The 24,562-nt window shown below is 48.2% G+C and overlaps 8 protein-coding genes across 9 annotated transcripts; 3 read left to right on the forward strand and 5 right to left on the reverse strand.

Annotated features, from left to right (window-relative positions):
* Positions 1-132: 132 nt before the first annotated feature.
* Positions 133-2,980, reverse strand: BDBG_01800. 2 transcript variants are annotated; one of them, XM_002627083.2, is made up of 6 exons: positions 2,573-2,980; positions 2,054-2,200; positions 1,919-1,975; positions 1,496-1,835; positions 991-1,431; positions 283-899 (listed from the first exon to the last, which is right to left on the reverse strand). In XM_002627083.2, the coding sequence occupies exons 2-6, from the start codon at positions 2,175-2,177 to the stop codon at positions 545-547; spliced, it is 1,317 nt and encodes a 438-aa protein (XP_002627129.1). In that variant the 5' UTR covers positions 2,178-2,200; positions 2,573-2,980; the 3' UTR covers positions 283-544. The 2 variants fall into 2 exon arrangements, with proteins under 2 accessions (XP_031576704.1, XP_002627129.1); XM_031720496.1 differs by having other exon boundaries at positions 133-899; positions 2,054-2,980.
* A 378-nt stretch (positions 2,981-3,358) lies between these two features.
* On the forward strand, positions 3,359-4,761 carry BDBG_01801 (26S protease subunit rpt4; the record flags this gene model as incomplete). Its single annotated transcript, XM_002627084.1, has 4 exons — positions 3,359-3,572; positions 3,643-4,029; positions 4,116-4,572; positions 4,641-4,761. The coding sequence occupies 4 exons, from the start codon at positions 3,359-3,361 to the stop codon at positions 4,759-4,761; spliced, it is 1,179 nt and encodes a 392-aa protein (XP_002627130.1).
* A 1,253-nt stretch (positions 4,762-6,014) lies between these two features.
* BDBG_01802 (mannosyl-oligosaccharide alpha-1,2-mannosidase) lies at positions 6,015-8,292 on the forward strand (the record flags this gene model as incomplete). The annotated part of the gene is made up of 3 exons (XM_002627085.2): positions 6,015-6,477; positions 6,576-7,220; positions 7,289-8,292. 3 exons carry the CDS (start codon positions 6,015-6,017, stop codon positions 8,290-8,292), a joined length of 2,112 nt encoding a protein of 703 aa, XP_002627131.1.
* Positions 8,207-10,979, reverse strand: BDBG_01803 (acetylornithine deacetylase). Its single transcript, XM_002627086.2, has one exon. It carries the CDS (start codon positions 10,570-10,572, stop codon positions 9,268-9,270), a length of 1,305 nt encoding a protein of 434 aa, XP_002627132.1. The 5' UTR covers positions 10,573-10,979; the 3' UTR covers positions 8,207-9,267.
* Positions 10,980-11,693: 714 nt separating this feature from the next.
* On the reverse strand, positions 11,694-15,986 carry BDBG_01804 (sensor histidine kinase/response regulator). The gene is made up of 2 exons (XM_002627087.2): positions 14,236-15,986; positions 11,694-14,143 (listed from the first exon to the last, which is right to left on the reverse strand). The coding sequence occupies exons 1-2, from the start codon at positions 15,227-15,229 to the stop codon at positions 12,234-12,236; spliced, it is 2,904 nt and encodes a 967-aa protein (XP_002627133.1). The 5' UTR covers positions 15,230-15,986; the 3' UTR covers positions 11,694-12,233.
* A 2,646-nt stretch (positions 15,987-18,632) lies between these two features.
* BDBG_01805 (60S ribosomal protein L36) lies at positions 18,633-20,277 on the forward strand. The gene is made up of 3 exons (XM_002627088.2): positions 18,633-19,154; positions 19,425-19,607; positions 20,026-20,277. The coding sequence occupies exons 1-3, from the start codon at positions 19,107-19,109 to the stop codon at positions 20,104-20,106; spliced, it is 312 nt and encodes a 103-aa protein (XP_002627134.1). The 5' UTR covers positions 18,633-19,106; the 3' UTR covers positions 20,107-20,277.
* A 696-nt stretch (positions 20,278-20,973) lies between these two features.
* On the reverse strand, positions 20,974-22,663 carry BDBG_01806 (UBX domain-containing protein; the record flags this gene model as incomplete). The annotated part of the gene is made up of 2 exons (XM_002627089.2): positions 20,974-22,408; positions 22,527-22,663. The coding sequence occupies 2 exons, from the start codon at positions 22,661-22,663 to the stop codon at positions 20,974-20,976; spliced, it is 1,572 nt and encodes a 523-aa protein (XP_002627135.1).
* A 563-nt stretch (positions 22,664-23,226) lies between these two features.
* BDBG_01807 (uncharacterized protein) lies at positions 23,227-24,183 on the reverse strand (the record flags this gene model as incomplete). The annotated part of the gene is made up of 3 exons (XM_002627090.2): positions 23,227-23,450; positions 23,553-23,994; positions 24,103-24,183. The coding sequence occupies 3 exons, from the start codon at positions 24,181-24,183 to the stop codon at positions 23,227-23,229; spliced, it is 747 nt and encodes a 248-aa protein (XP_002627136.1).
* Between the last annotated feature and the right edge of the window lie 379 nt (positions 24,184-24,562).

The raw sequence follows: 24,562 nt of genomic DNA on the forward strand, positions 1-24,562 counted from the left end.
GTTATTTTCTCATACAAATTTAATATAATATAATATATGTCTACAAATTATCATTCTGTTTTTTAGAATAGTTTTAAATAAATATTCATTGAGATATGAATATTTGAAGTTGATTGTAATTGATTTATAAAGGCGAGCGTTAGGTGGAAACGAGCGTTAGGTGGTTGATTACGTTAACAGCTTAGTTGTTACACTAACTAATAGTATTTCACTAATTGTGTCCACTGTCCTCGCTGCCAGATGAGGGGATAACTCCCACAGGTAATAGTTACTTGAAGAAGATATATATTTTAAATTTTCAGTTCCCTTTTAAAATCATAATTTAGCTTGCATCTTATTAACTTAGTTACATGTCCGAGAGACCCCTCAGCTCAGCTGAACGACATGGCAAGTAGTTTGGGCAAAAGAGGGAACAAGAATAAGTGCCTCCTTGAACTCATGCCATCACGTCATGATAGATATTTTTGTCCCCCATATCCTCCCTAACATTTTCTCCAGCCCAATAATCTCATGAAATAATAATTAAGGAAATTCTTTTCCCAATCTACATCTCCACAGCATTCCGGAACTTCTCCCCCGCGTACACTGCATTAGCACCCAACTCCTCCTCAATTCTCAAAATTTGATTAAGCTTCGCCAGTCGCTCTGAGCGCGCGGGAGCGCCCGTCTTGATCTGGCCCGAACGCAGACCGACGACGACATCGGCAATGGTGACATCCTCCGTCTCGCCGGAGCGGTGGGAGACCATCACGCCCCACCCGGCAGCGTAGGAGTCCTTGGCAGCCTGGATGGATTCGGTTAAGGTGCCGATTTGGTTTACCTTGAGGAGGAGGGCGTTGCAGGCTTTGAGCTCAATGGCCTTCTTAATGCGGATGGGGTTTGTAACGGTGATGTCGTCGCTTGTGGAGAAGGAAAATGTTAGTGTGTTTTTATACGGGTAAGAATTGTTGGAGTACTAGGAATGTTTTTAAAAAATTTAAGGAAACATACCCGACGATTTGACAATCAGCGGTCTTGAAGAAATAACTCCAGGCCTCCCAGTCATCCTCAGCGAAGGGGTCCTCAATGCTGACGATGGGGTACTTGCTAGCCAAATTCTTATACAGATCTGCCAGCTGCTCATACGTGAGCCACTTGCTCTTATCGCTGTCTGGGTTCTTGAAGTCAAGGTCATATTTCTTCTCCTCGGCCTTGTAGAATTCGCTCGACGCGACGTCAAGGGCAATCTTGACCTTGCCGGTGTATCCGGCCTGCTCAATGGCGTCGGTGATCAGGTCCAGAGCCTCCTCTGCGGTTTGGATGTCGGGGGCAACACCACCCTCATCGCCAACGTTGCCGGCAGATTGTCCATACTTCTTCTTGGCGAGGTCCTTCAGTTTGTGATATACCTCCGAACCTTGTCGCAGAGCCTCGGAGAATGACGGCGCGGTGCTATTGACATTAGCCTCATATTATTCAATACAATACACTATCTAGTTGGAAATGATGCTTTTACCTTGGGACAATCATAAATTCCTGGAAAGCCAAACGGCCACCAGCATGAGAACCACCGTTCAACACATTCTGGAACGGAACAGGGAGGACATATGGCTTCTTGGTGCCGGCAAGGTCGGAAATGTGGGCGTAGAGAGGGACACCCTTCTCAGCGGCACCGGCCTTAGCAATGGCCAAACTGACACCAAGGATGGCGTTGGCACCAAGTTTAGCCTTGTTCGGGGTTCCGTCGAGCTTGTTCAGGAAGTCGTCGACCTTGGACTGGTCCTTAACATCAATGTTCTCCTTGATGAGGGCGGGACCAATGACATCATTGACGTTCTTGACAGCGGTTAATACACCTATTCCCATGGTAAAAAGATTCATCTCAGCAGTTGGATCATTTGGGCTCAGGGAATTGTACTTTTTGTTCTTGGCTACTTACCCTTTCCGAGCCACTTTGTCTTGTCACCGTCACGAAGCTCACAGGCCTCATGTTGACCTGTCCAACAATGCTTGTCAGTGTATCCTAAACTTCGGACATGTCATGTATCTTGGTAAGCATTAAGGTATAGATTACCAGTCGAGGCACCGGATGGGACAATGGCGCGGTGGAGGCCGGTTTCAGTCACGACATCAACCTCAACGGTGGGGTTTCCGCGAGAGTCGTAGACGGAGCGGGCGTGGACCTTGGTAATAGCCATTTTCTATTCAATCTGTAGGGATTCTGCAGGCCAAAACAATTAGTTAATTGCGTGGGGATCCAGTATTTGGAGAGAGTGAGAAAAGAATATCACAATGTTGACGGGATGAGAGAAAGAGACACGCGGGATCCTTTTTCTTGCCTGCGGAAGCTTCTAATTCCGTTCACCGGAGAGCCTCAAACAGACTAGGGAGGAGGACGAGTTTCTTTCACCACCAATTCTTCCCAGAATGACCAGTTGTCAAGCTCAATCCTTGGGAAGAGCCTTCAATGTCATTCAGCAACGACGTATTCGCTCGTGTTGTTGTCGATAATAGAGCATATTGAGGACATCGAAGGTGGGGTGGCGGGGTAATGGGACGAGCATGGGAAATATACAAGAGAGACAGCACTTACTTGTGATTGAGAGGACAACTGGAGTGAATAGGTTATACAGAGGTATATCAGAGATGTATCAAGTGTAGGAGGAGGGGGAAATAGAAATAGGAGAAGATGTTGGGGTTTGTAGAAAGGAGAAGTTGAGGCTTTTATGGTTGGTATTTATCTGTATTTATGTTGTTCTGTATCCGATGCGATGCCCCCATCAAAACACCTGGTGTATCCGTACATACGCTGCGTACAGTAACTAATAAGTAACTAACCACTCTATTATTACTGCCCCACTACGCACCTGGACTGCAAGCAATGTCCAACGAGAGCCCGCAGCCAACCACTGCCAACCAGCACAGAAGGCACTAGAATCCGCAAGTTGTAGCGGGAAACTATACGCGTTTGTGTCGGAGGGACACGGGAGTTTGCTGTTGCCCGCAGCGTAGATAGTTGTCTTGGCACGCATCAATGACGACAACGCCGGTAACAATTACAAGATCACATGATGTCCGTAATTTCCGTCATGTGACCTTTGCATTAGCTGCAAACATGACTAATACTACTTGTTTGGTCTCTATGCCGACCTGTAGTCTTGGCCGGAGCTGACGAGAAACGACGAAAGAAGCTCCGACGGACGGGATATAGACATATTGATATCACCCCATTAGCCAACACTCATCTCTCTGACAACAGCTCCCTCCATACTAGCAGCTTATACCCCTTTTTCACCTGTGTCCACCTGTTCCCTTTTTCCCCTTCACTTGGCCTCTCCGCACCCCGCCCAATTCATACAACACCTATCCATCCTTCACCATGGAAGGCGTTGACCCGGAACGTGAACAAGCCCTCGAAGATTACAAGAAGAGCCTCCTAGAGTCAAGAGAATGGGAAGCCAAACTGAAGGATCTCCGGCTAGGCATAAAAGACCTGCAAAGGGAGTTTGACACGACGGAGGACAATATCAAGGCGCTACAGAGTGTTGGCCAGATCATCGGGGAGGTGCTGAAGCAGTTAGATGAGGAAAGATGTTAGTATTTATTTACATTTATTAAGGGGGGAATATATTAACATCCTACTGACGCCCCGATGTTATATAGTCATCGTTAAAGCCTCATCAGGACCCCGATACGTCGTCGGTTGCCGCTCAAAAGTCGACAAAGCCAAGCTCAAACAAGGGACCCGCGTTGCCCTCGACATGACCACCCTCACAATCATGCGCATGCTACCACGCGAAGTCGATCCTCTTGTCTACAACATGTCCCTTGAAGATCCAGGGCAGGTCAGCTTTGCCGGCATCGGCGGTCTGAACGACCAGATCCGAGAACTGAGAGAGGTCATTGAGTTGCCGCTGAAGAACCCAGAGCTGTTTTTGCGTGTGGGTATAAAACCTCCCAAAGGCGTGCTTCTGTACGGGCCACCGGGGACTGGGAAGACACTATTGGCACGAGCTGTTGCAAGTTCACTAGAAACGAATTTCTTAAAAGGTATATATATTCATTACATCTCATTCAACATGCTTGGTCTGAGACCATGCTAACCAACGCCCTCCTACCGCCTCCACCTCCTCCAGTTGTCTCCTCAGCTATCGTAGACAAATACATCGGCGAATCCGCCCGCCTAATCCGCGAGATGTTCGGCTATGCCAAGGAACACGAACCCTGCATCATCTTCATGGATGAAATCGACGCCATCGGCGGCCGCCGCTTTTCAGAAGGAACCTCCGCCGATCGCGAAATCCAACGTACGCTCATGGAGCTCCTCAACCAACTCGACGGCTTTGATTACCTGGGTAAGACCAAAATCATCATGGCGACCAACCGGCCTGATACCCTTGACCCGGCGCTGCTACGCGCTGGGCGGCTGGATCGGAAGATTGAGATCCCGTTGCCAAATGAAGTGGGCCGGTTGGAGATTCTGAAGATTCATGCGAGTGGGGTTGCGATTGAGGGGGAGATTGATTTTGAGAGTATCGTGAAGATGAGTGATGGGTTGAACGGGGCAGATTTGAGGAATGTAGTTACGGAAGCGTAAGTTTTTAGGACTCCCATTCTCTCGGTTTCTATTTTATGCATGGAGGCTAATTTACATATCTTAGTGGGCTGTTCGCCATCAAGGACTACCGGGATACAGTGAACCAGGACGATTTTAACAAGGCTGTCCGCAAGGTTGCGGAGTCTAAGAAGTTGGAGGGTAAGCTGGAGTATCAGAAGTTGTAGTGGCCCGTTTTTTTCCCCTTCCTTTAGCTTATTCCATCTTATCTTGGGCCATTATTTTATCTATCTTCTGGTTCTATTACTCCTCGCCCTTCCCAAGCATTTTCAAAGTCCTGTAAAGTAGACTTCTGCATAAACGAAGTTGATTCTCAACTGGCTGGTCCCTGTAGTTTTCTTTGTGCCCACCCTCTATTATTCTCTATCAGTTATATTTGTTTTCCTCACTCCTTTTTCTTTTCTGTCTACTACGTAGGACCATTCGTGTGAGCAGCTTTTTTGAATTCGTAGAGGATTTAAATAATCGGGATATATCTCACCCGGTCACCTAATGGATATCCCCGAGAGAAGCAAACAAGCCAAACACCACAACCACCTGAACTATATAACAAGCTCTTAATCTCAACTCACCACTTGTCCGTTTTGCCCGGATTCCCATTTTATTACTGCTATCTCCCGGTCTCACGAGGAGGAGGAATTGATATTTTTTGCCGTGTCGGATTACAATTTGGCTCGCTTGCCTGCCCCCGGATTACACTCTCTACTGACCCAACCAGAACTCCGCAAACCAAACGACTGGGACGGCCAGACACTGCTATGACTTGATCAATGTTTAGCTCCCGCTTCTCACTTTGAGTGTCTTGACACGACACTTCGCTTTTGTCATTGGTGCGATAGAATAATAATAAACTAGAGGCGAACCCGTCTGCGGTAGTAGTTTTTTCTCGCAACTTTGTCTGAGTTTCGAGCTGTCTCCACTTTGCAAAAACAAGCTATTTTTGTGCCGGGACACCCGCGCTGGTGCTCCAATTCAATAAATTAGGCAAACCTTCTTCGCCCAAGGGAATTAGGTATATATCTGGGTCCTAGTGCCTATTCTCTAGGTTTAACTTTTGTATTTGATAACTGACAAGCCCGGGACGACGGCGACAGGTGACAGATTAAAGACCACTCCAGAGAACTATTGAAGATAGGAAACAATTTATTTACTTTCTGGACTGGAAATATCAAAGCCAGCTGCGCGGGATATATTAAGGGGGACTAATTATTCGGAATCGAGGTGCTTTATAACCGCCTACGAAAGGGGACCCGGACAAGAAAAGCTTTCAATCAATTTGGTCGACCAGCGCGCGATACGCCGTCCGCTTGACGGCGGCGGGCGAACAGCAAGGGCAGCCTTCCAAGGGGGCTATGAAATAAAAACTATATAACATACAAGAAATCAAACAAAAGAAGGAAAGGGAAGGAGGAGGGAAAAAATGTCGTTCAAACTCCCCCGGAACGTTCCCACCTTCTCCTCCTCCCAACGCCAATATGAAGACGGGTACTGGCGTGCAAGAGCCAACATCGACGACCAGGATTTCTCCTTCTCCAGCTTCGTGAACCCCGGCTTCAATAGCGATCTGCCCATGTACAAGGACAAGCCATACTTTGCGTCGCGGCGGGCCCGGAGACGGCGGCGACTGACCTTTTTGGTGATGGTTGGATTGGTGTTCTTGGCGATTGTGTGGTTACTTGTGCATAAAACCGCGCCCCGGGAGGTGTTGCGGATGAAGAGTGGGAAACAGGGGGGCAATTTGTGGAAGTGGATGAGGGTTATGGAGAAGGAGAAGGGAGAGGATTTGGAGGATGAGAAGGGGCGGGTGGATTGGGAGGAGAGGAGGGAGAAGGTTAGAGATGCGTTTATTGTTAGTTGGGATGATTATGCGCGTCATGCTTGGGGTAGGTCTCTTTTTTGGTGCGAAATGGGCTCGTTCTTCGGTGTTTTATGGGGTGGGACATATTTTGCTAATGATATCTCTTTTGTAACATTATGGCAGGTCGCGATATATACAAGCCACGGAGCAAGAAAGGCGAAGACATGGTCAAGGGAGGATTGGGCTGGATAATTGTCGACTCGCTGGATACATTGATGATCATGAACCTGACGTCCCGTGTGCAAAATGCCCGGAGGTGGATTCATACCTCCCTCCACTATGACCAGGACCATCCCGTCAACACTTTCGAGACGACCATTCGAATGCTCGGCGGCCTCCTCTCCGCACATTACCTATCAACGACATACCCCCATCTCGCCGCGATAGAGGATGATGATGAGGGGGCGCCCGGCGAGGACCTGTATATCGAAAAAGCCACAGGCCTCGCTGATCGATTGCTTGGTGCTTTTGAATCTCCGTCCGGAGTTCCGTACGCGAGTATTAACCTTAATACAAGCGTGGGCGTAGAATCACATATGGATAACGGCGCCTCTTCAACGGCGGAGGCAACCACTGTCCAGCTAGAATTTAAGTATCTTGCGAAACTTACGGGGGAGCCAAACTACTGGGAGAAAGTGGAAAAGGTAATGGAAGTTGTTGAAGGAAATGGGAGGGAGGATGGCCTCGTTCCTATCTTCATTCAGCCGACTACAGGGAAATTTATGGGACAGAATATCCGACTGGGCAGTCGGGGAGATTCATACTATGGTGAGCTCCAAGCGACTACATTTTTTACATGCAATTTGACCGTTGTACTGACCAAATGATGTTCCTAGAATACTTAATTAAACAGTATCTTCAAACTTCTCGTGAAGAACCGATCTACCTTGATATGTGGAATGAAGCTCTCACGGGCATCCGCAAACATCTAATCACGTATACAAAACATGCCTCTCTAACAGTCCTGGGTGAGAGACCAAATGGTCTCAGGCATGAACTTGTACCTAAGATGGACCATCTCGTCTGCTTCATGCCCGGTACCATTGCGCTCGGCGCGACAGGCGGCCTACCAATCTCCCAAGCCCGCAAGTCCCCCGACTGGGGCCGCAAGCAAGAAGAAGAAATCCTCCTGGCCAGAGAACTCATGAAAACTTGCTGGGCCACTTACGTCGCAACAGCCACCGGCCTCGCACCCGAAATCACCTATTTCAAAACCGACAGCCCTCCCCGCATGATGAAAGACGTCTTTCCAGACCTAAAAAAAAAACCTTCCGCTGCCAAATCCGCCAGCGCAGACTTGCACCTAACCTCCCAACCCCTCTACCCACTCACAGACGCCAACAGTGCCTGGCGCAAGGACATCATCATCCAGCCCAACGACAAACATAACCTCCAACGGCCCGAGACCGTCGAGTCACTGCTCTACATGTACCGCATCCTCGAAGACGAGACGTACCGGCACTGGGGCTGGCAAATGTTCAAGAACTTCGTGAACCACACCTCGATCAGCGAGAAGGATAAAGAGCCGCCGATCCGCGACTCGTACAATAAAAACGTCGATCCGGAGACCAAGAAGAAAGTGCGCACGTCGCACATTCGCGCATTCACGTCGCTGGATAATGTCGATGTGATCCCGGCGGTGCAGAGGGATAATATGGAGAGTTTCTGGCTGGCGGAGACGTTGAAGTACTTCTATTTGCTGTTTTCGGATAGGGATTTTTTGCCTTTGGAGGGGAGTGTGTTTAATACGGAGGCGCATGTGTTTCCCCGGTTTCAGATGGGGGAGTTGTTTAAGACTGGGTGGAAGAGGAAGCATGGGAAGGGGGGATGGTTTTGGTAGTTTTTTCTTTCTTTTTAGCTTTCTCTTTCTTTTGGTTGTTCTATGACGGTTTGCATTGAGGATAATTTTGTCTATCTATTTCTGAGTCTGTTAAATTTGAATACCCACCTGCGCATATATATATGTTGTGGATATCCAAAATTTGCTGTTCCTCCGCTCTTTTTAATTCTTCTGAGTATATGTATATTGAGCATTGCTGTCCCGTGTCTTCCTTCCCTATTGTTCATATGTTAACATTCTACATGCATTGGTTTCGCGCTTCTATATATATTTATTCCACTTCGTTCTTTCGCCGTGGACGGGCACAGCTGACTTTTTAACCTCCCAGCAATGACACTTGTAGCAAGCAATATTCTGCCTTGATCAATAATCCAGATTAATCCTTCGTGGACTACTAGTTTATGTCGGCGAACTTTTCAGTCTGCATGAACTTTTTTTTGTCTTGGGGTAAATCGTCTGTATCTAGCTTGCAGGCATCTAGCGATGGCCCCTGCTGGAAGACGGTAGCCGGAGATGGCTCGAGCTACTATGTCGGTTTTATAGATGCCTTGTGTGCCAGATCTAATATTTTGAGTTTCGGATGGTGCATATATATTGTTCCCTAATTTATCATATGTGAACAAGGACGGACTGTGGATAGGCTGAGCACCAAAGTAGCGGGCATGCAAGCTGTGGAAAGAGCTTTGGTCCTTTCGGAGTAAGGTAATGGATGGTTCTGATGAGTCTATGCAAGCTCACACTTTGAACGCTGAATGGGTCTATCCACAACCGATGGGATGGAGGTATGCGTTAATGCCAAAAGAAATAAATCAAGGAGCTTCAAAATGTACAGGACATATGAAGTGCAGCCCAAGAAGTAATATTCCCGAACAGAGTTCAATGAAGTAGCTAGCAAAGCGCGAAAGAAAAGAAACAATTCTAAAAGCGCATTTTAAATAACACCGGGATTTATACAAAGAAGAAAAGAAATATCCTTTAGCCCCTCTTCACCGCTGCATCAATTAGCTTCGAATACCCTTCAACCGCCTTCTCCAAATCGCCCACTGTAAGCCCCTCATCGACCCCGTGTGCCACAAGGATAGTTCCCGGGCCATACAGGTATCTCTTAACCTTAACATCGGAGTCTTCGTCATGGATATCCAGCTTGGGGATATCCGTCCCGTAATTGACCGTCAACAATTCAAATCCGTCGACATCTGTATCCAGATCAATGGGCGGGTACGCCTTGTCATCAGGGAACTTGAGGGTGATATTCTTGCTACCGCCAGAGGCATCAGCAACCGCCTTGCGAATGATATCTTGGGCATCTTCCACCGTGCCATCCGCAAGCCGGACAGCAACACTGGCCGAGGCAGACTCCGGTACGACATTGCCAGCCGCACCACCTCTGACCGTGCCGATATTCAGCGTCGTGCTGCCATATTTCTCGCTGGAGGGCAGCCCGCCGTCCTCGACGGGGATATCGCCCAGGCCATCAATGCGAGCAAGCACGGGGAGGATCTCTGATATGGCGCTGTGACCGAGCCAGGGGTATCCTGAGTGGGCGGAAACGCCCTTGGCCTCGACGTCGAAGCGCAGGTTGCCCTTGTGGCCATCGACAAGCTTGAGCTCCGTGGGCTCGCCGAAGATGAGCGTGTGGAAAAACGGCGGGCTGGTGTTGAGCTCCGAGTCTGAGAAGTGGATCATGCCCGTACCGCCTCTCTCTTCGCTGACGACGAATAGGAGGCCCACGGGGACGTCGGGGCTTTCCTTCATGTGGTCGAGTGCCGCGATGATCATTGCGGCGACGCTGGCTTTGGCGTCCACGGTGCCCCGGCCCTTGATGGTGATGTTGGCGCGGTCGAAGTCACCCTCTGGCGCATGGAGACTGTAATTAATGTGTGGGGGGACGGTATCGATATGGCTGGTCAAGATGATCTTGGGCTTTGGGGAGCCCTTGGGATAGGCCCAGACATTGTAGCGCTCGTCGGTGCTGTCGTCGTCCTCGTCGACGGGCACAATTTGTTTTTCGGTGGTGAAGTCATGTTCGCCCAGGTATTTGATCAATGCTTCCCCGACCGTAGATTCGTGGTTGGAGACTGATTCAATTTCGCAGATTGTGCGATGTAGGGAGAGGAGCTGCGAGTCGGAGACTATCTGATTCAGGTCTTCATTTGGAGCTGCTGGGACGGTGGTGTTTCTCAGCGTGCCCGCTGTGAGGATGTCTTGACGTAAGTAGCCGGCTGCGACAGGGGCGACGAGCTGTGCCGACAGCGCGGCCGCCAGATGAGAGAGCTTCATGGATGGTGTTTGTATGATCGAAGCCCTGGCGTTGGGCTAAATAAATAGGATGATTGAGTTTCAAGTTGCGAACAAAACCAAGGAATCAAATAAACAAATAAAAATAATGCCGATCGCAACGTTTCAACGGCGATTGATATTTCGGACAACCGAGTCGTTTTATTTATATTATATAGTTACACATCTTCCCTACGTACGAGCGTTAAAACATCAACTAAACAAACTCCTCCTCCTCCTCCGCTCTTGCAGTTCCACAGCATCCGCTGCCCCGGACCAAAAAATATAAAAAATAAACAAATTTGGTGGATCGGCCGACGACGAACACCCTTTTCTGGCTAGCGCTCTATTCGATCCTAATTATTGAGCAGACAGATATCTTTCTTCCATTGGATGTGCACAGAGTCCACCGACCCTTGCGCGATCGATTGCCTGATCCGAGTTCTTGGATGCCGAACACCATCAAGAATGAAATGCGCCATGGAGTATGGAGCCGATCGGTAGAGCAGGATTGAGGGGCAGCAAAGTACAGGGCAGGGAGTGGGCAGCAGGGAAGCCGATAGCGAAAGATATCTTTACCACAATATGCGAATAGTCAAGACTTCTTATATATATAACTATCATCTATATATCATCTATCAAAGAGCTGGAATGACAGTAATCGCAGAAAAAACAAGCACTCAAATTACACAGCCGAACGAAACACGCAGCAGGGGCAAGCTCGGCAACGATATGTATGTAGCTACAACACCCAAAAGACCGCTAGCCGGGATATAATAACAATAACCTTGCAAAGCAGTATATATGGTATATGGTCATCTGATCTAATAGGAACCATCCATAGGTCACTCTTAGCCAAAAAGACAAAACTCCGAGCAAATGTACCTGCATCTGAAGATACGAACAACGATATAGAACAATAAAAACGGGGGGCTTCTATACCCACAGGCAAAAAAAAAGGGGGGTATATAAACTAGATGCTGACGACGCAGGGCCAAACAAAGCCGGAGAAGATCCTCCAGCAACGCGGTATACGCGCAAATATGAATCGGAGCACAAGAATAAAATAAATGAAGGCTAAGCACGCTATACGTAGCTGATGGTCAAAAGTGGGAGAGAGCGTAGTGAGAGAGCGTAGTGGAGTGGGGTCTGCCGTCATCGCAATCCTGGATTCGGGAAACGGGGAAGGGACAAAAAATAAAAATAAAAATAAAAATAAAAATAAATCAAGGGGGCCCACTCCGATACAAGGAGACGTCCCGATAAAACCTGTTAAGGCGAGACGGACAAATATGCAAGTTGCTTAGCACATCAAACTGTGTTCCTGCGTACCCCTGTGATTGTTTTCTTCTTCTAACTGCTTCATCCTGATTTAACACCCCATTTTCGCATTTTAATCACAACTGAATCCTGGGTATCCCCCCCCCAGAAAAAAGAAAGAAAGAAATCTTGAAATGGCCGACCTCCCCTCCCTATAAGATATTTAAGAAAAAAAAGGAAAAGGAGAAGAAATGGAGTTGTTTCGATCGCGCGGTTCACTGCCCTACCGATCCCCGCCCCTTGGGGGTTATGTCAGGAACACAGAAAAAAGAAATTGAGATGGGAGAAGCTGGGGTGAGAATAGATGAGGCGAAATCACCCTGCGCCTCCCTTTCCGTTTTCTCTCACATCTCCCATGATTCATGGTTGCCGCAAAATTCCACGATAAGCCGTTCCAAATCGGTCAACTTGTACGGTTTTGTCATATAGCCTTCCATGCCCACCTTGGTAGCACGACCTAACGCCTCATCGGTGACGTCCGCACTGACTGCTAAGACGGTAGGACTGGGTGGTAATAGCACGTCCGGTACGTTCTCGTTCCTCAGTCTATCACGATGGTTCCCAACCATATCCAATATTTTCTCCGTGGCTTGATACCCGTCCATATCGGGCATCCAGAGATCCATGAGGATGACGTCGACGAACTTTGATTTTGTTGGCGCCGGTTTGATAGGTGGTTCGCTAAATGTTGACATTTCGCAGTCTTCTATGAGCGAAGTTACGGTGTCCGTGCTCATTTCGGAGACACTTCGTCCGGAAGGACTCTGCGGTGCCGGTTCCAGGTCTGGAGACATGTCGTTCAGGATGATTTCGCTCATGATACGAACTGCTTCTTTGCCGTTGAAGGCCTCATATACATCATTGTATCCCAGTTTGGCAAGCATGCTAACGAGGATTCGTCTATTGATTTTGTTATCCTCTGCCACTAGAAACGTGAGAGGGTGTTTGTCTGCGAGTTGGCGGTCATAGCTGTTGGAAGAGAGAAGGGCGGAACCACCACGAGATGAAGCTGATAGGCGGCGCGACGGTCCCAGCCAACCGCCGTTTGTGAAACTTGAGCTTGCTCGTGTCGGGACCCGGCGATTCGAAGATGATTCCGAAGGGGGAGTTTCCGAACTATTTCTCACCGTTTTCGACTCATCGGTTGGAGTATCAAAATGCGAAGACGGGTTCGAATTCGATTGGGAAGGAGCATATGCATGTTGCGGCGTGGTTGGCGGACTGACACTGTCATTAGGGCTTATGGGTAGCCGGATTTCGAATTCGGATCCACGATCTGGCTCCCTCGTGGATGAACGAAGACACCTTAAATCACCGCCAAGCTTCCTAGACAGTCCCTTAGCGACCAAGAGCCCGAGACCTAATCCCTCCTTGCTCCTCGTCGTAGAGTCGTCTTCTCGAGCGAAAGGTTGAAAAAGGTTTGGAAGAAAGTCTTCCGGAATCCCAGTCCCAGTGTCGCTGATATTAATTAGAACACACTTGCCCGAACCACTCAACTTCGTAACAAGTGTAATAGTTCCGGATTCTGTAAACTTTAGAGCATTAATAAAGACGCAGGACACCAGCTTGGTAAAGTCCCTTTCGTCGACGTAGAGTATGTCCGGCACTGACGGATCGACAGACCAGTCAATAATTTTTGTTGAAGCCCGCCCACTTGAAGATCTTGACCTGATCTCAACTTTTTGGCCGAACATGTTCGGTTCAACAAATGCAGAATCTGGCCGGCCTCCCACATGGAGCGATTCGTTGATAAGCGGTTGCAGTATCTCGCGGATTTTCGTGGATTGTAGCGTCATGGGAGGGAAAATTTTGGGTTTAACGTATATGTTAGAACACGAAAACTGTTCGGTTAGTGAGGAGCGTCGAGCGTTGATTAGAGCCTCTTGGACTTCACGGTCCTCCTCGACTCGCGGGCCGGCTTGAACGATCTTCTCACTCTCTTCAACTACCGTCTTAACATCTGCGCTTCGGGGCGAGAGTTCTCGTCGATGTAATCTTGGAGATTTAGATCCTGAGGGAGGGCTATAATTCCAATCAACTGGACTACTCCGTCTCCGTTTGTATGGATTTACGGCAATGTTGTTCCCTTCGATAAGAATATTGGGGCGAGAATCGTAATCTCCACTATACGATCGCAAAGAAGCCCCAGCACTCTGCTCCCTAGCAGGATTTTGGGGAGTTTCAGGTATTTGCATATTTAGATCATAAGCATGCACCACATTATCAGCTGCCTCAACTGCTCTTCGAACGCTGTCTGTAAGTTCGCACAACTATGCCATTAACAAAATTGATCCAAAATCCGAATAGCGTCAATGACACTTAGTAGTCAGGGTGGGTGGAACTAACCTTGGATTGCCTCAATGTTATCTTTGAGCTCCTGAAACATCGGGATTATCCCTGCTGCATCGAGCCGCTTGTCCATTGCTTCTTGCACGTTGGCGTGCATGACATCCAGCATCCCAACCACTCCCTGCATGGGTGTTCTCAACTCGTGGGATAAGCTCCGTGCATATGGTTTAAACGAGTGCGAGCTTGTAGAAGCAGAATGATGGTAGGCGGTGGGTCTGCTTGTTCTAGCTCTGCCTCTTCGTTGCTGTTCGTCTCTTTTCTGGACGAGCATTGGCTTCTTGTGGTCTTGCTCGTTCAAGATGCGGTGCTGTACGAAGTCCTCCAAAGAGTGGAGAATCATTTCAAGATATGCCCAGGAGACATCGCGCTTCACTAAACCTTCAGCAGTCCACATCAGCCCAAAATGAGAAAAACACTTTCCATCGGAGGAAAGGGGAACAGTCAAGTAGGCATCCATTGGGAATGGGAGCGTATTCGTGCCACTGCTCATGTACGAAGCCAAATTCTCCGGGATGAGAAAAACCTTGCCGTGTTTCATGAAGGCACAGGGTATATCCCGAGAGAAATGCTTGTAGTTTCTGTGCATCGCTGAGATCGAGTTGCCGTCGTTATAGTACAGAGCGACACCTATGAAAGGAGAATACTCGTGGGTTTCAGCGGTTGACATCACAGTATCATAGCCATTTTTGAGGTATTGGGCGGGCTCTGGATTTGAGGTGGCTACAAACGAGCATTGGGCATTGCAGATGGCTGCGACCCCCTCGAGCAAACGTTTCCAAAACGTTTCAGTCTCCGCATCTCTTAATTCTTCTTTCAATCTTAGAAGACGCTCAATTGCATTGCTCTGTCCAACCTCATAATGTCTCATCATGCCATCAATAAATTCCGGTTCTCCGCTCGAAGATAGGCTCGGAAGACAAAGCGTGTGGCGCTCAATGAAAGCTGGATCTACGAAGTGGTTGGAGGATTCAGCCCCGATGGTGCTCGACATTGTCCTACGACCTTTGCGAACCTCATGTAGACCCCCGACGGCTCTATGGAGAAACGATAGAAAAGGGGCTCGAGGACGATTATTTATTCGGCTGTCGAGAGCTCGAAATGACTGGAAATTCCCAGGCTCGACGGTAGCCTTCCTGCACAACTAGAGAATGTACAGAGCATGCTCATCAGCACATATAAATGCTCATCCAGTATTCGAAAAATCCGGTATCCGTCGTAGCTGTGTGGTGGTGGAGGAGGTGAAACGGCTGTACAGTAGTACATGTAGGGTGCGGACCTGGATCTGGCCACACTACCTACTTCCTTTCGAGGACATTCGGATAGCTACGCGAATTTAATATAGCTGTCAATGCAGATAATGAGAGTGGGCGATAGGGATAAGCCGGTCGTAAGTCGTCGTTGTCGGTCGTCCTCGTATCAGGCTGCAATAAGCCGGCACGATGGTGGAGGGGGGAGAATATCAGCGGGCCGGGGGGGAGTGAGAAAGGTTCCTCGGGAGCAATAACTATATGGAAGAGTAAATTTAAGAGGAATTAATTACTTATTACAGGCACAAACAACAACAACAACAACAATAATAATAATGCTGCTGGTGGTGGTGGTCTGCAGCCGTGGTGAGCAGGCCGAGCAGAGCACGGTTGTTGCGAGGACGAGGGAAGCAAAGAGGGGCACGCGAAGGAGTTAAAGAGCAGCCAGCACAACTACAACTACACTTAACTCATAGTTAGGGGATGAGGCGCCTAAGGAACAACCACCACCACTACTAGTACAGTCTCGTTGTTCCAGGAACCAGGTTATACATATTTTATTTTCCGGATCGTTACTCTTGTTATTGTTATAATTGGGATGAGCAAGGGATAAAATCCAGTTTGATGGCCCATGATAGCCACTTCTCAGGAGCCTCTAATATTCGGCTTACCCGGCGGATTGCAAAAAAGGATATATATATATGATCTGCTAAGTGGATTCCCTCCAAAGAAAATGCTGCAAACAAATTATCCTACCCATTCTCAAACTCTAGGCCAAACAGTCCGTGTCAACCTGGGCCTCGCGCTAACGATGGATTGTGCACACACACCACCGCACCTACTCTAGTCTCCAGCACCAAAGGGCTCTCAGGAAGTCAGGGACTCAGGGGAGAGACCTGGCCGCATAGGCGCATGGGCGCTTTTCTTACCCTCTAAATATCCTCCGTCTTCCCGCCATAACGAAATCGGATCCATGGATAGAGATTGCTTGTCCATCTTCAGTCACTGGCTGCGCTGAGTATCAAGCCCCCAAACAGGTCCAGCTCAACACCTCTTCGCCCCCCGCGCAGACAGTTTAGCTGTTGATTCTGGGCTTTTTCGATTTCGCGACGGTGCTCGGACGCTGTTTCGCCGTAACGCGGGTTTTAGGCCCGCAGCCAAAATCGAGCCGTTGGCTGGAAACTGCAAAGATGGCCGGGGCGACGGGGAAGCACGCTTTGGCGCCGAGTGGCTTGACTGGCGATCACCGGGGTTGTGAAAACTAGGAAAATGAAAGTAAAAATGAAAAGTTGGTAGCATCACACCGGAGAGTACTCCGTAAACCGGAAAAGGATCTACCTGGTGACTACGATGTGGATGCCTGGATATCAAAACTATGGGGGAGACATCCTTCATAGATTTTGCTAGATTTCCCAATCCCTTAAAGCATACGGTGTACGGATGAGGTATGATATTTATGTGGCTTCCATTCGGAGATGGGCGTCCAAGCCGAGCCAGCTTCTGCGCCTGGACCGCATCGAACTAGGAAAAAAAATTGGCAAAAATGCCATGCATAGCATACATGATACATGGCAAACATTCATACGATAATGTGGGATGTTGGGGGGGGGGGGGGTACCAAGACCTCCGGAACACAGGACACCTCCTCTGGTTCAAAAAAAAAAAGAAAAGAAAAGAAAAGAAAAGACGAAGAAGGCGAGGATGCAATGCAGAAACAGCATACTGAACGGAAATAATAATGATCTTTCTCCTCACCAGGTCAGGTCTAAGTGACAAGCGAAATCAGCACCATGGCGCGGATTCAAATCCGCATTGAGCTGGCAAGTTAGAAGTTAGTGCTCGAACACAAGCTGGGAGTTTATTAATGTTACTTAGCAATGTGTGAAGCCATCTCAACTTCTCAGTTAGATAGGCGGTTTGAGAGAGGTGGGAATTTTTACGAACGAAACCCGGCGGTCTCCATCCATCCTGTCATGAATTCTCCGTTGTCATTATAGACATCGAATGGCAGGAAAGAGACCGGCTGTTATCAATGACAAATGAAAATTTTCATCCCTCAACAAAAAGACACAAGAATGAGTCTATAATATGAACTGATCTGCATCATGTGTTGTACTTAGCAGTAGGTAGTAAGGAGCCTTCTAGGAGGATGAAACAGATTGAATATTTAGATGCAAAAGGGTCAAAACAATTATTCACAATTATTCACACATATCTGCTCATTCTACACAAGCCTCTCCACTATCATTAAAATTGGTACAGTGTACTGCTTATAAGTATATTGATCTCTGTCAAATTGTATTAGCAGGGAGCAAGGCCACCATTCCATAGTGACATGGAGAATAAAAATGGGCTGAAAATTGCTAATCATGACCAAACTCATGTTCAATTTAGAATGTGTGGCTATAAGCCTAAATGAAAGCCCGTTCATTTCTACTACAAGCAATAAAGCCAATGAAATATGGGCGTAATCTGCCATATATCAATGTTCCTTCTGGTGTGCCTTTCATAGGGCTTGTGCGTTTCTTGCCCGGAGGGAAAAAGCGAGGTTGAAGTACTCAAGTACTCAAACCTTCTCTTTGCTATATCTGAGTACTACCTAGTAGCATTGCCAGAGCATTCCTATACAATATGAAAGACAGTTGAATTGGCTGTCTTGTTCTGAAAAATGATATAGCCATGCAGAGAAACACCCCTTGCATGAATTTTTCCTCTACCACTATAGGTAATCAATCGTGATATTCAAGCCCTGAAGTAATTAGATAGATTTTCAAATCTGATTACTTACAGTGAATAAATATTCATTAGCGCATGCGTATGAGGAATATGATCTTTTTGGGGGGTACAGGTCATCTAATGTTCATGCAAAGAAAAAAACACTTCAAAATGGCTCGGTTTCCATCTGAGGTCAGATATAGAAGCAAGGCACGCCGAGCGGTCTATCACACAGTGTATAAAATCAGAGCTGGCCGACTCCATCGAAACAGTGGCTTATTTATATCAATCTCATTAACATGGGCTACACTCATGCTGAACGAAGTTCAACAGACCCTGCTTTAATAATTTACTGACTCTGTCAGTTCAGCGAGGTTGTTATTCAAGATCGACCTTGACTACGGGTAGAATTGTTGCTCAGAAAGCCGGAGAGCTAGTCCAGGCCAAAGGCATCCATCCGACTTGAAAATTAAGCATTGGAACATGGCCTCTTAGAACTCTGTCCTTTAAAAGTCATCCACGCGGAAATATATCCTGGGTACGAGGTCCATCGGAAAATGGGGTGAGAGCTTTGGCAGAACGAAAGGCTGGATTAGTCTAGAACAAAAGTTCAAAGATAGTAGGTATTACCCCAAAACACAACCAAATTTATTAGATATATAATTCAGTCAAAGGGCCATACTGTTGTTGAAGTTGTTGAAAATGAGTTGAGAACACCTTCCCAACCGTTTTGGGACACGGATAGGGCTCGAACCCTAAACCCTAAAACCTCGTTTCTCGCTACGCACTTGGGCCTCATCCAACCAAAACCTTCCGTAGCCAGAGCTGGCATTTCAACCTCCGACGACAACGACAACGACACTCCTCCGCATTACCCATCACCATCACCCGTCATCAACGATCGAGATGGCGAAGGAACGCACCGGTATCATCGTCGGCTTGAACAAAGGCCATGTACGTTGGAGTTTAACCCTTTTCCCGCCGTCTTTCCCCTCCGTATTGCCCATTTGCTTCTTGGAGCACCTACACTATGCCTCTACATTCTCCAGAATGAGAATTACAACCCTTCAATTGCGTTGTGTTGGCAATTTTCATTTACTGCCCAATTTCCGGATTTCCCCTTCCCAATAAGATGGGCAGGAAAAAGAAGCAAAGATTGGAGATTTAAGGACGATTAGCCTACGAGTAAAAACTGACTAGGAGATTTTTTACGCCTGTTTTTAGAAAACCACGGCCAACACGACCAAGCCACGCATCTCGCGGACAAAGGGCCACCTCTCCCGCCGCACACAGTTCGTCCGTGAGATCGTCAAGGAAGTCGCCGGTCTTGCCCCATATGAGCGCCGTGTCGTCGAACTATTGAGAAACGCCCAGGACAAGCGGGCCCGTAAGCTCGCGAAGAAGCGGGTGAGTCCCCATTTGATTTTGTTATCCATTGTTTAGTTGGCCAAGGCCTCGTCTAGCTCAAGAGGTGGACGATGGATGGGATATAAAGAGACTATGGCGGGAAACAAATGAAGTGGGAAAAAATGAGAAAGAAGACAAATGATGAAAGGAATCGGCATTGATTATACGCACCTACAAACAACAAATCGAAACCCCCGGTCTGTGATAAACCTATATACATCGACCGTTTTCGCCAAGCATTTTCCCTCAATCAGAGGCAGGAAGGAAACAATATAGCAACGCGTTCAGGGAAGATGACGGGGCATTCCAATGGCTAGAATTGAGGAGACTAAGACGGGGCCGAGGCCGCTTCATAAAGGACATAACACATTCCAAAGAATACCATTATCGCTAACATCTTTTTTTCCTTTCTATTTAGCTCGGTACCTTCGGCCGTGCCAAGAGAAAGGTCGACGAGATGCAAGGGGTCATTGCTGAGGCCAAGAGAGCCGGCCATTAAATATTCTTGTTTTCTAAGGGAGAAAAAGAAGGCGCCTGGTTTTCGTGGAGAGGGATATGATATGGAGAGGGACCGGCTTGTTGCTGTTTGCTACTCTTTGAATTGAGGGTTTGGTGTCATGGTTTACCATCAAAACATCCCTTTTTTTTTTTTTTTTCCTTGTGTTTTTTTTTAATATTTATATTAACGGAAACGATATTTCGAACAAAAAATAAAACAACAAACAAACCAATACCATAACATATCCAGATCCCTCTTTTCTTTTGTTGCTACTATTTGAAGGTTTTTTCCGGCCATTCCCCATCTTCTCTAGATCCGGCCGTTGGCAGCCTCTCGATCCCTTTGCGCACCAGCAACCTAAAGTTCAGTACGGTGGAGGATGGGACATGCCAACTGTCACCCGATAACTGCAAAATGAGGGGCCATATGGGAGAAGATGGAAAAAATGTGCCTTAGCCATAAGCGACCGCGATGGAATCTAGCAGCTCTATTTTCGGTTCACTTTACGCTCCGGCTGGCGGAGAATCAATCATCTTGCCATACAACTTCGCCGGGTACGCATGTATCACAGATAGTCTGCGTGTAACCAACCTCGACAACCTCGTAGAAAACGCACCCTACCATAGGAGAAGCTAGATGAAAGAGAAAACCGGGTATGTATCATGTACGGTATGAAGTTGAAATGCGATTATTGCCCTCCCAACGAGCCCGAGACGGGCGAAGTAGGCTTTATAAAAAAAAATCTCAAATTCATAATCATGTGCCTCATGGACATCTAAGCTCATCATAAAAGTTAAAAGCGTGAAATCCTACCCCCCTATTCCAATAGTCAACAATAGAAAATATAATAATAAGACCCTTCTTCCCCTACTTCTTCCCCGGTAACTTCAACCACTTCGGTACGCCACCCCCTTTCCTTCCCCCAGACATCGCCCGATCCCCACCGCCACCGCCCAGCCTCTGCAATGAAGACTTATCCTCCTTATCATCGATAGGTACAGCAGCAACCTCCTGCACCTTGATCTGGCTAGCAACCTGCCGCAGTTCCGGGCGGAGGATATGCCCACGAGTCGACGCGATCTTCGCCTTCGACGAGACATTATTCGCCCAGGAGAAATTCACCAGCACGCGGCCGTTCATGCGTAGATCGCGAATGAGGAGTTTCTCAGCCACGTCGGGGATTACCGATTGACCTTTTAATAATAACGAATGCTGGGTACCTGTACCTGCGCCCGCACCGGCACCGGCCGCGCCAGCAGCGAAGAAAGATAACGAGAATCCCTCGCTCGCTATAGAACCATCTAGACAGCTTCTGACAAAGGCATACAGCCCCTGCGCTGTATCTTCCCTGGTGAACTTGGAGACCACCTGGCTCTGGTCCGGGAAGCGGATCTTGACTTCGACGTCGGCGACGCTGGCGAGCTTAGTTTCCTGGGCGGATGCTTTGGCGGCCAGTTCTGCGTCGGTGGGGAGGCGGTTGGGACGGGAAGTGCGGTTGAGGTGGAGTTGGTGGGCTTTTGCATGGTTGACGGTAGGGATGTAGTCGTGTTCGTTGAATGGTGTTTGCGCGGATTGTGGTACTGTGCTTGACGGTGGGGCGTAGACGGTGGTAGGTCTTGATGATACAATTGTCGTTGGCGAAGGGGGTTGTTGTTGACGTTCTTCTGGTGTAGCTGGCTGTTCGGGAGTGGTATCCATAATATTGGATGGGGTTGATGTAGACGTTGACTCTGGCGTTGGCACTTCCGGGCCTGACGAAGCAGGAGTTTCGCGGTTGGAACTCTCAGCAGCTTTTGCGCCACTGTCGCCCTGCTCTTCCTCCACGGACTTGAAGTATTCCCCAATCTCCATCATTGCCTCTTCAAGAGGCTTATCAGTCGTCCGGAAGCTCAGTCTGAGCAGTGTGCTGCCGCTATTGAACCCCAGCTGCCCAAGAGTTCTCTGCAGATCTGAAAATGTCGATAGTTCCCTCCCTACGACCTGGATAACGGGAGATTCGTAAAACAGCCGTCCCGTACCAGTCGCGGCTGACGGTACACCCCTAGCAGTCAAGTTTCTCGTGGTTCCATTCCCCGCCACCCCAGCTTCGAATTTCCGCAACACATGCCATAACGTAGTATTACTTGGGAATTTATCCGTCAAACGTCCATTTGGGGCACCCTGGGCCTCTGATTCGGGAAGCTGTAAGGCAACAGAGACGACGGAGGGGGAGCGCGAAAGCTGCACAAGCTCAAGTTTAGCACCGGAGCTTAGGCCTGATAGCCGTATAGATAGCGAGAGATCGATCTGTTTCTTCTGATGCCTTTCACAAAGGTACAGGTCAATAGTTAATAACTAAAACCGGGATACAGATACATATGGTTATAGGAAAGTATCGAGTTGAAGGAGAGACGCGTCGCTGGGGGCCAGGCAGCACTCACTTGAGTCCATACTGGCGAGCATCAAGCCCGAGCTTGGAACATGCTTCCGAAAGAACCTCAGTGAGATGTTTCGTGGGAGTGACTTTCACCGTAGCCCTTCGAGCAGCTGAGTCTATCACGACAACGTGCGAAGCCATGGTGAGGAATGGAGTATGAAGCGGGATAGTCTGGAGCTGTTCGCGCGGAGGTAGATGACATATTTAACTATAACAGACAGCGCTTGGAGATTTTGAGTGGCGGGACTGCGGCAACGCCAAACCGCGCCTAAATAACAACACTGCCGCCAGGTTTACTTGGTTACACACTCTATACAGCCAGTCTCTATGTTTTGAAATGAGTAAAAATGAAATATTGTTCAAAGGTTAGATGCATGGAATTTAAATTCCAGATCTAGAAGTTTCTCGGCTGCGGGGCACTCTGCCGAAGTGCTTTGCGCCTCCGTCAATAAGATGAGTAGTCACTCGTATCCCCCGCCTATCGCTAACTCCCAGAACTGGGAGGCAAGGTCACACCAACCGTACCTCTCCTAGAATCGAATTCCCAAAAGGTGCCCGGGTAACCACTGATATTGTTGACTCTGAAGAGTCCCATTTGATTTGGGGCTCCAACAGTAGGGCTACACGAGTTTCACAGCAAACAAGAACATAAAAGTACAAATTCAGCAGAACGCCTCCAGCTCCAAATATTAACAACCCCCTCATTAAACAGCCAGCTGTTTGTATTCTCCCTCCGGAGTGCAGCTGGCAAGGCGCCATCTACTGGAGTGCCACATTGGCACAACATTGTTCACCGAGGTTCTAGCCAAACCCTTAAGAGGCGGGAAAACTCCGTGCCACATGCCACCTTCGAAAGTGGCCGCTTCCATATTCAAGAAGAAGACAGGGACCGTGTGTAGGAAGAAGCCAAAGTTAATTTGTTTCTTGCCTAGAAAACGTTGAAATTTCAGCTATTAATTTGAAACCCGCGGACTGCAAGCTCACATGCGGCGGGTGCAACAAGGGGGGAAGGGGAGGGAGATATATTTACCAGCAGCGGCGGCGATAGCTACGATGTCTATAGGGTTCTGCTCCGTGCTATACCTCGCCAAATCCACAATGGCAGGTGGCTCGGCCTTCAGATGATTGTGCAGCGGCTCCTTAAACGACTCCAGAATAGCAATCAGCTCAGCGGCGGAGAACTCAGCGCTTTTTTCATCGAGATAAGCCTTCATGCGATCCATCCCCGCATAAAACAACCCATGCTCTTGCACAGCATCCTCCGTCAATCCAGTCGTGCCAGCCGCCTTGTTGATGTTAGGGAACAACTCTGTCTCTTCATAGTGGTGATGGGTCTTGACGCATTCAATCCAAGCCTGGCAATAGCCGACAAAGTCACTTGTCGGTAGCCTTCTGGAGACGAGGGGCCTGTTGGTAGATGCTGTTGAAGCCGCGGATGAACGCGTTGTGGCTGAGGGCCATGTGGGAAGCCTCTATCGTGAAAGGGTCTTCCTGCAGAATGAATAGGTCAGCAACATGGTTCCCCGTCTCACTGGAGGGCGACGTGCTAGTTGGCTGATGAATCTTTAGAGAGTACGCACATTGCCAGTTTGAAACTTTGGCGTTGGAATTATGGCCAACGGCGTGTCGGTGTACATAGGGGGAGAATTATTCTCGGCCATGTTTTGCAGCGCAACTTTACGAGTTGTAGAGTATATGTAGCTGCTATCAGAGGACGGTCTGACGGAAAAAATTGGAAGAGGAAATTGGCTCGGTCAGTTTAAGCAGCCGCACATGTTGATATGGCAATATGTAATGTTGGAACTCCGCAAGCAAGATGCTGGAGCTGAGGAGCTCTGATCAACGGATGATAGAACAAGCAGCATATTATATTGCGTCAGCATATCACCGCCAAATGATCTTGTTCCTATTTTAGAATTTAGCCTGATGACAGGGTGAGCAGCTAGGACTTGCTGCATTTCGCAATAGTCTTTGAAATCAAAGCATTGGCTAGGAGGGATTCCAGGGTTGATCTGCATAGGCCTGTGCTAGCCAATATAA

Source organism: Blastomyces gilchristii (genome assembly GCF_000003855.2).
Source record: "Blastomyces gilchristii SLH14081 genomic scaffold supercont1.3, whole genome shotgun sequence".
NCBI classification, from domain to species: Eukaryota; Fungi; Ascomycota; class Eurotiomycetes; order Onygenales; family Ajellomycetaceae; genus Blastomyces; species Blastomyces gilchristii.

What these genes read in the sequence shown, in the direction of transcription:
- BDBG_01800 (XM_031720496.1), bottom strand. Translation starts at nt 2,177, where the DNA reads ATGGCTATTACCAAGGTCCACGCCCGCTCCGTCTACGACTCTCGCGGA. An exon ending in CCCATCCGGTGCCTCGACTG is followed by an intron (nt 1,976 to 2,053) that starts GTAATCTATACC and finishes ATTGTTGGACAG; the next exon opens with GTCAACATGAGGCCTGTGAG. An exon ending in GCTGATTGTCAAATCGTCGG is followed by an intron (nt 900 to 990) that starts GTATGTTTCCTT and finishes CTTCTCCACAAG; the next exon opens with CGACGACATCACCGTTACAA.
- BDBG_01803 (XM_002627086.2), bottom strand. Translation starts at nt 10,572, where the DNA reads ATGAAGCTCTCTCATCTGGCGGCCGCGCTGTCGGCACAGCTCGTCGCC.
- BDBG_01804 (XM_002627087.2), bottom strand. Translation starts at nt 15,229, where the DNA reads ATGTCGAGCACCATCGGGGCTGAATCCTCCAACCACTTCGTAGATCCA. An exon ending in TAACATTGAGGCAATCCAAG is followed by an intron (nt 14,144 to 14,235) that starts GTTAGTTCCACC and finishes GCGAACTTACAG; the next exon opens with ACAGCGTTCGAAGAGCAGTT.
- BDBG_01805 (XM_002627088.2), top strand. Translation starts at nt 19,107, where the DNA reads ATGGCGAAGGAACGCACCGGTATCATCGTCGGCTTGAACAAAGGCCAT. An exon ending in TCGGCTTGAACAAAGGCCAT is followed by an intron (nt 19,155 to 19,424) that starts GTACGTTGGAGT and finishes GCCTGTTTTTAG; the next exon opens with AAAACCACGGCCAACACGAC. An exon ending in GTAAGCTCGCGAAGAAGCGG is followed by an intron (nt 19,608 to 20,025) that starts GTGAGTCCCCAT and finishes CTTTCTATTTAG; the next exon opens with CTCGGTACCTTCGGCCGTGC.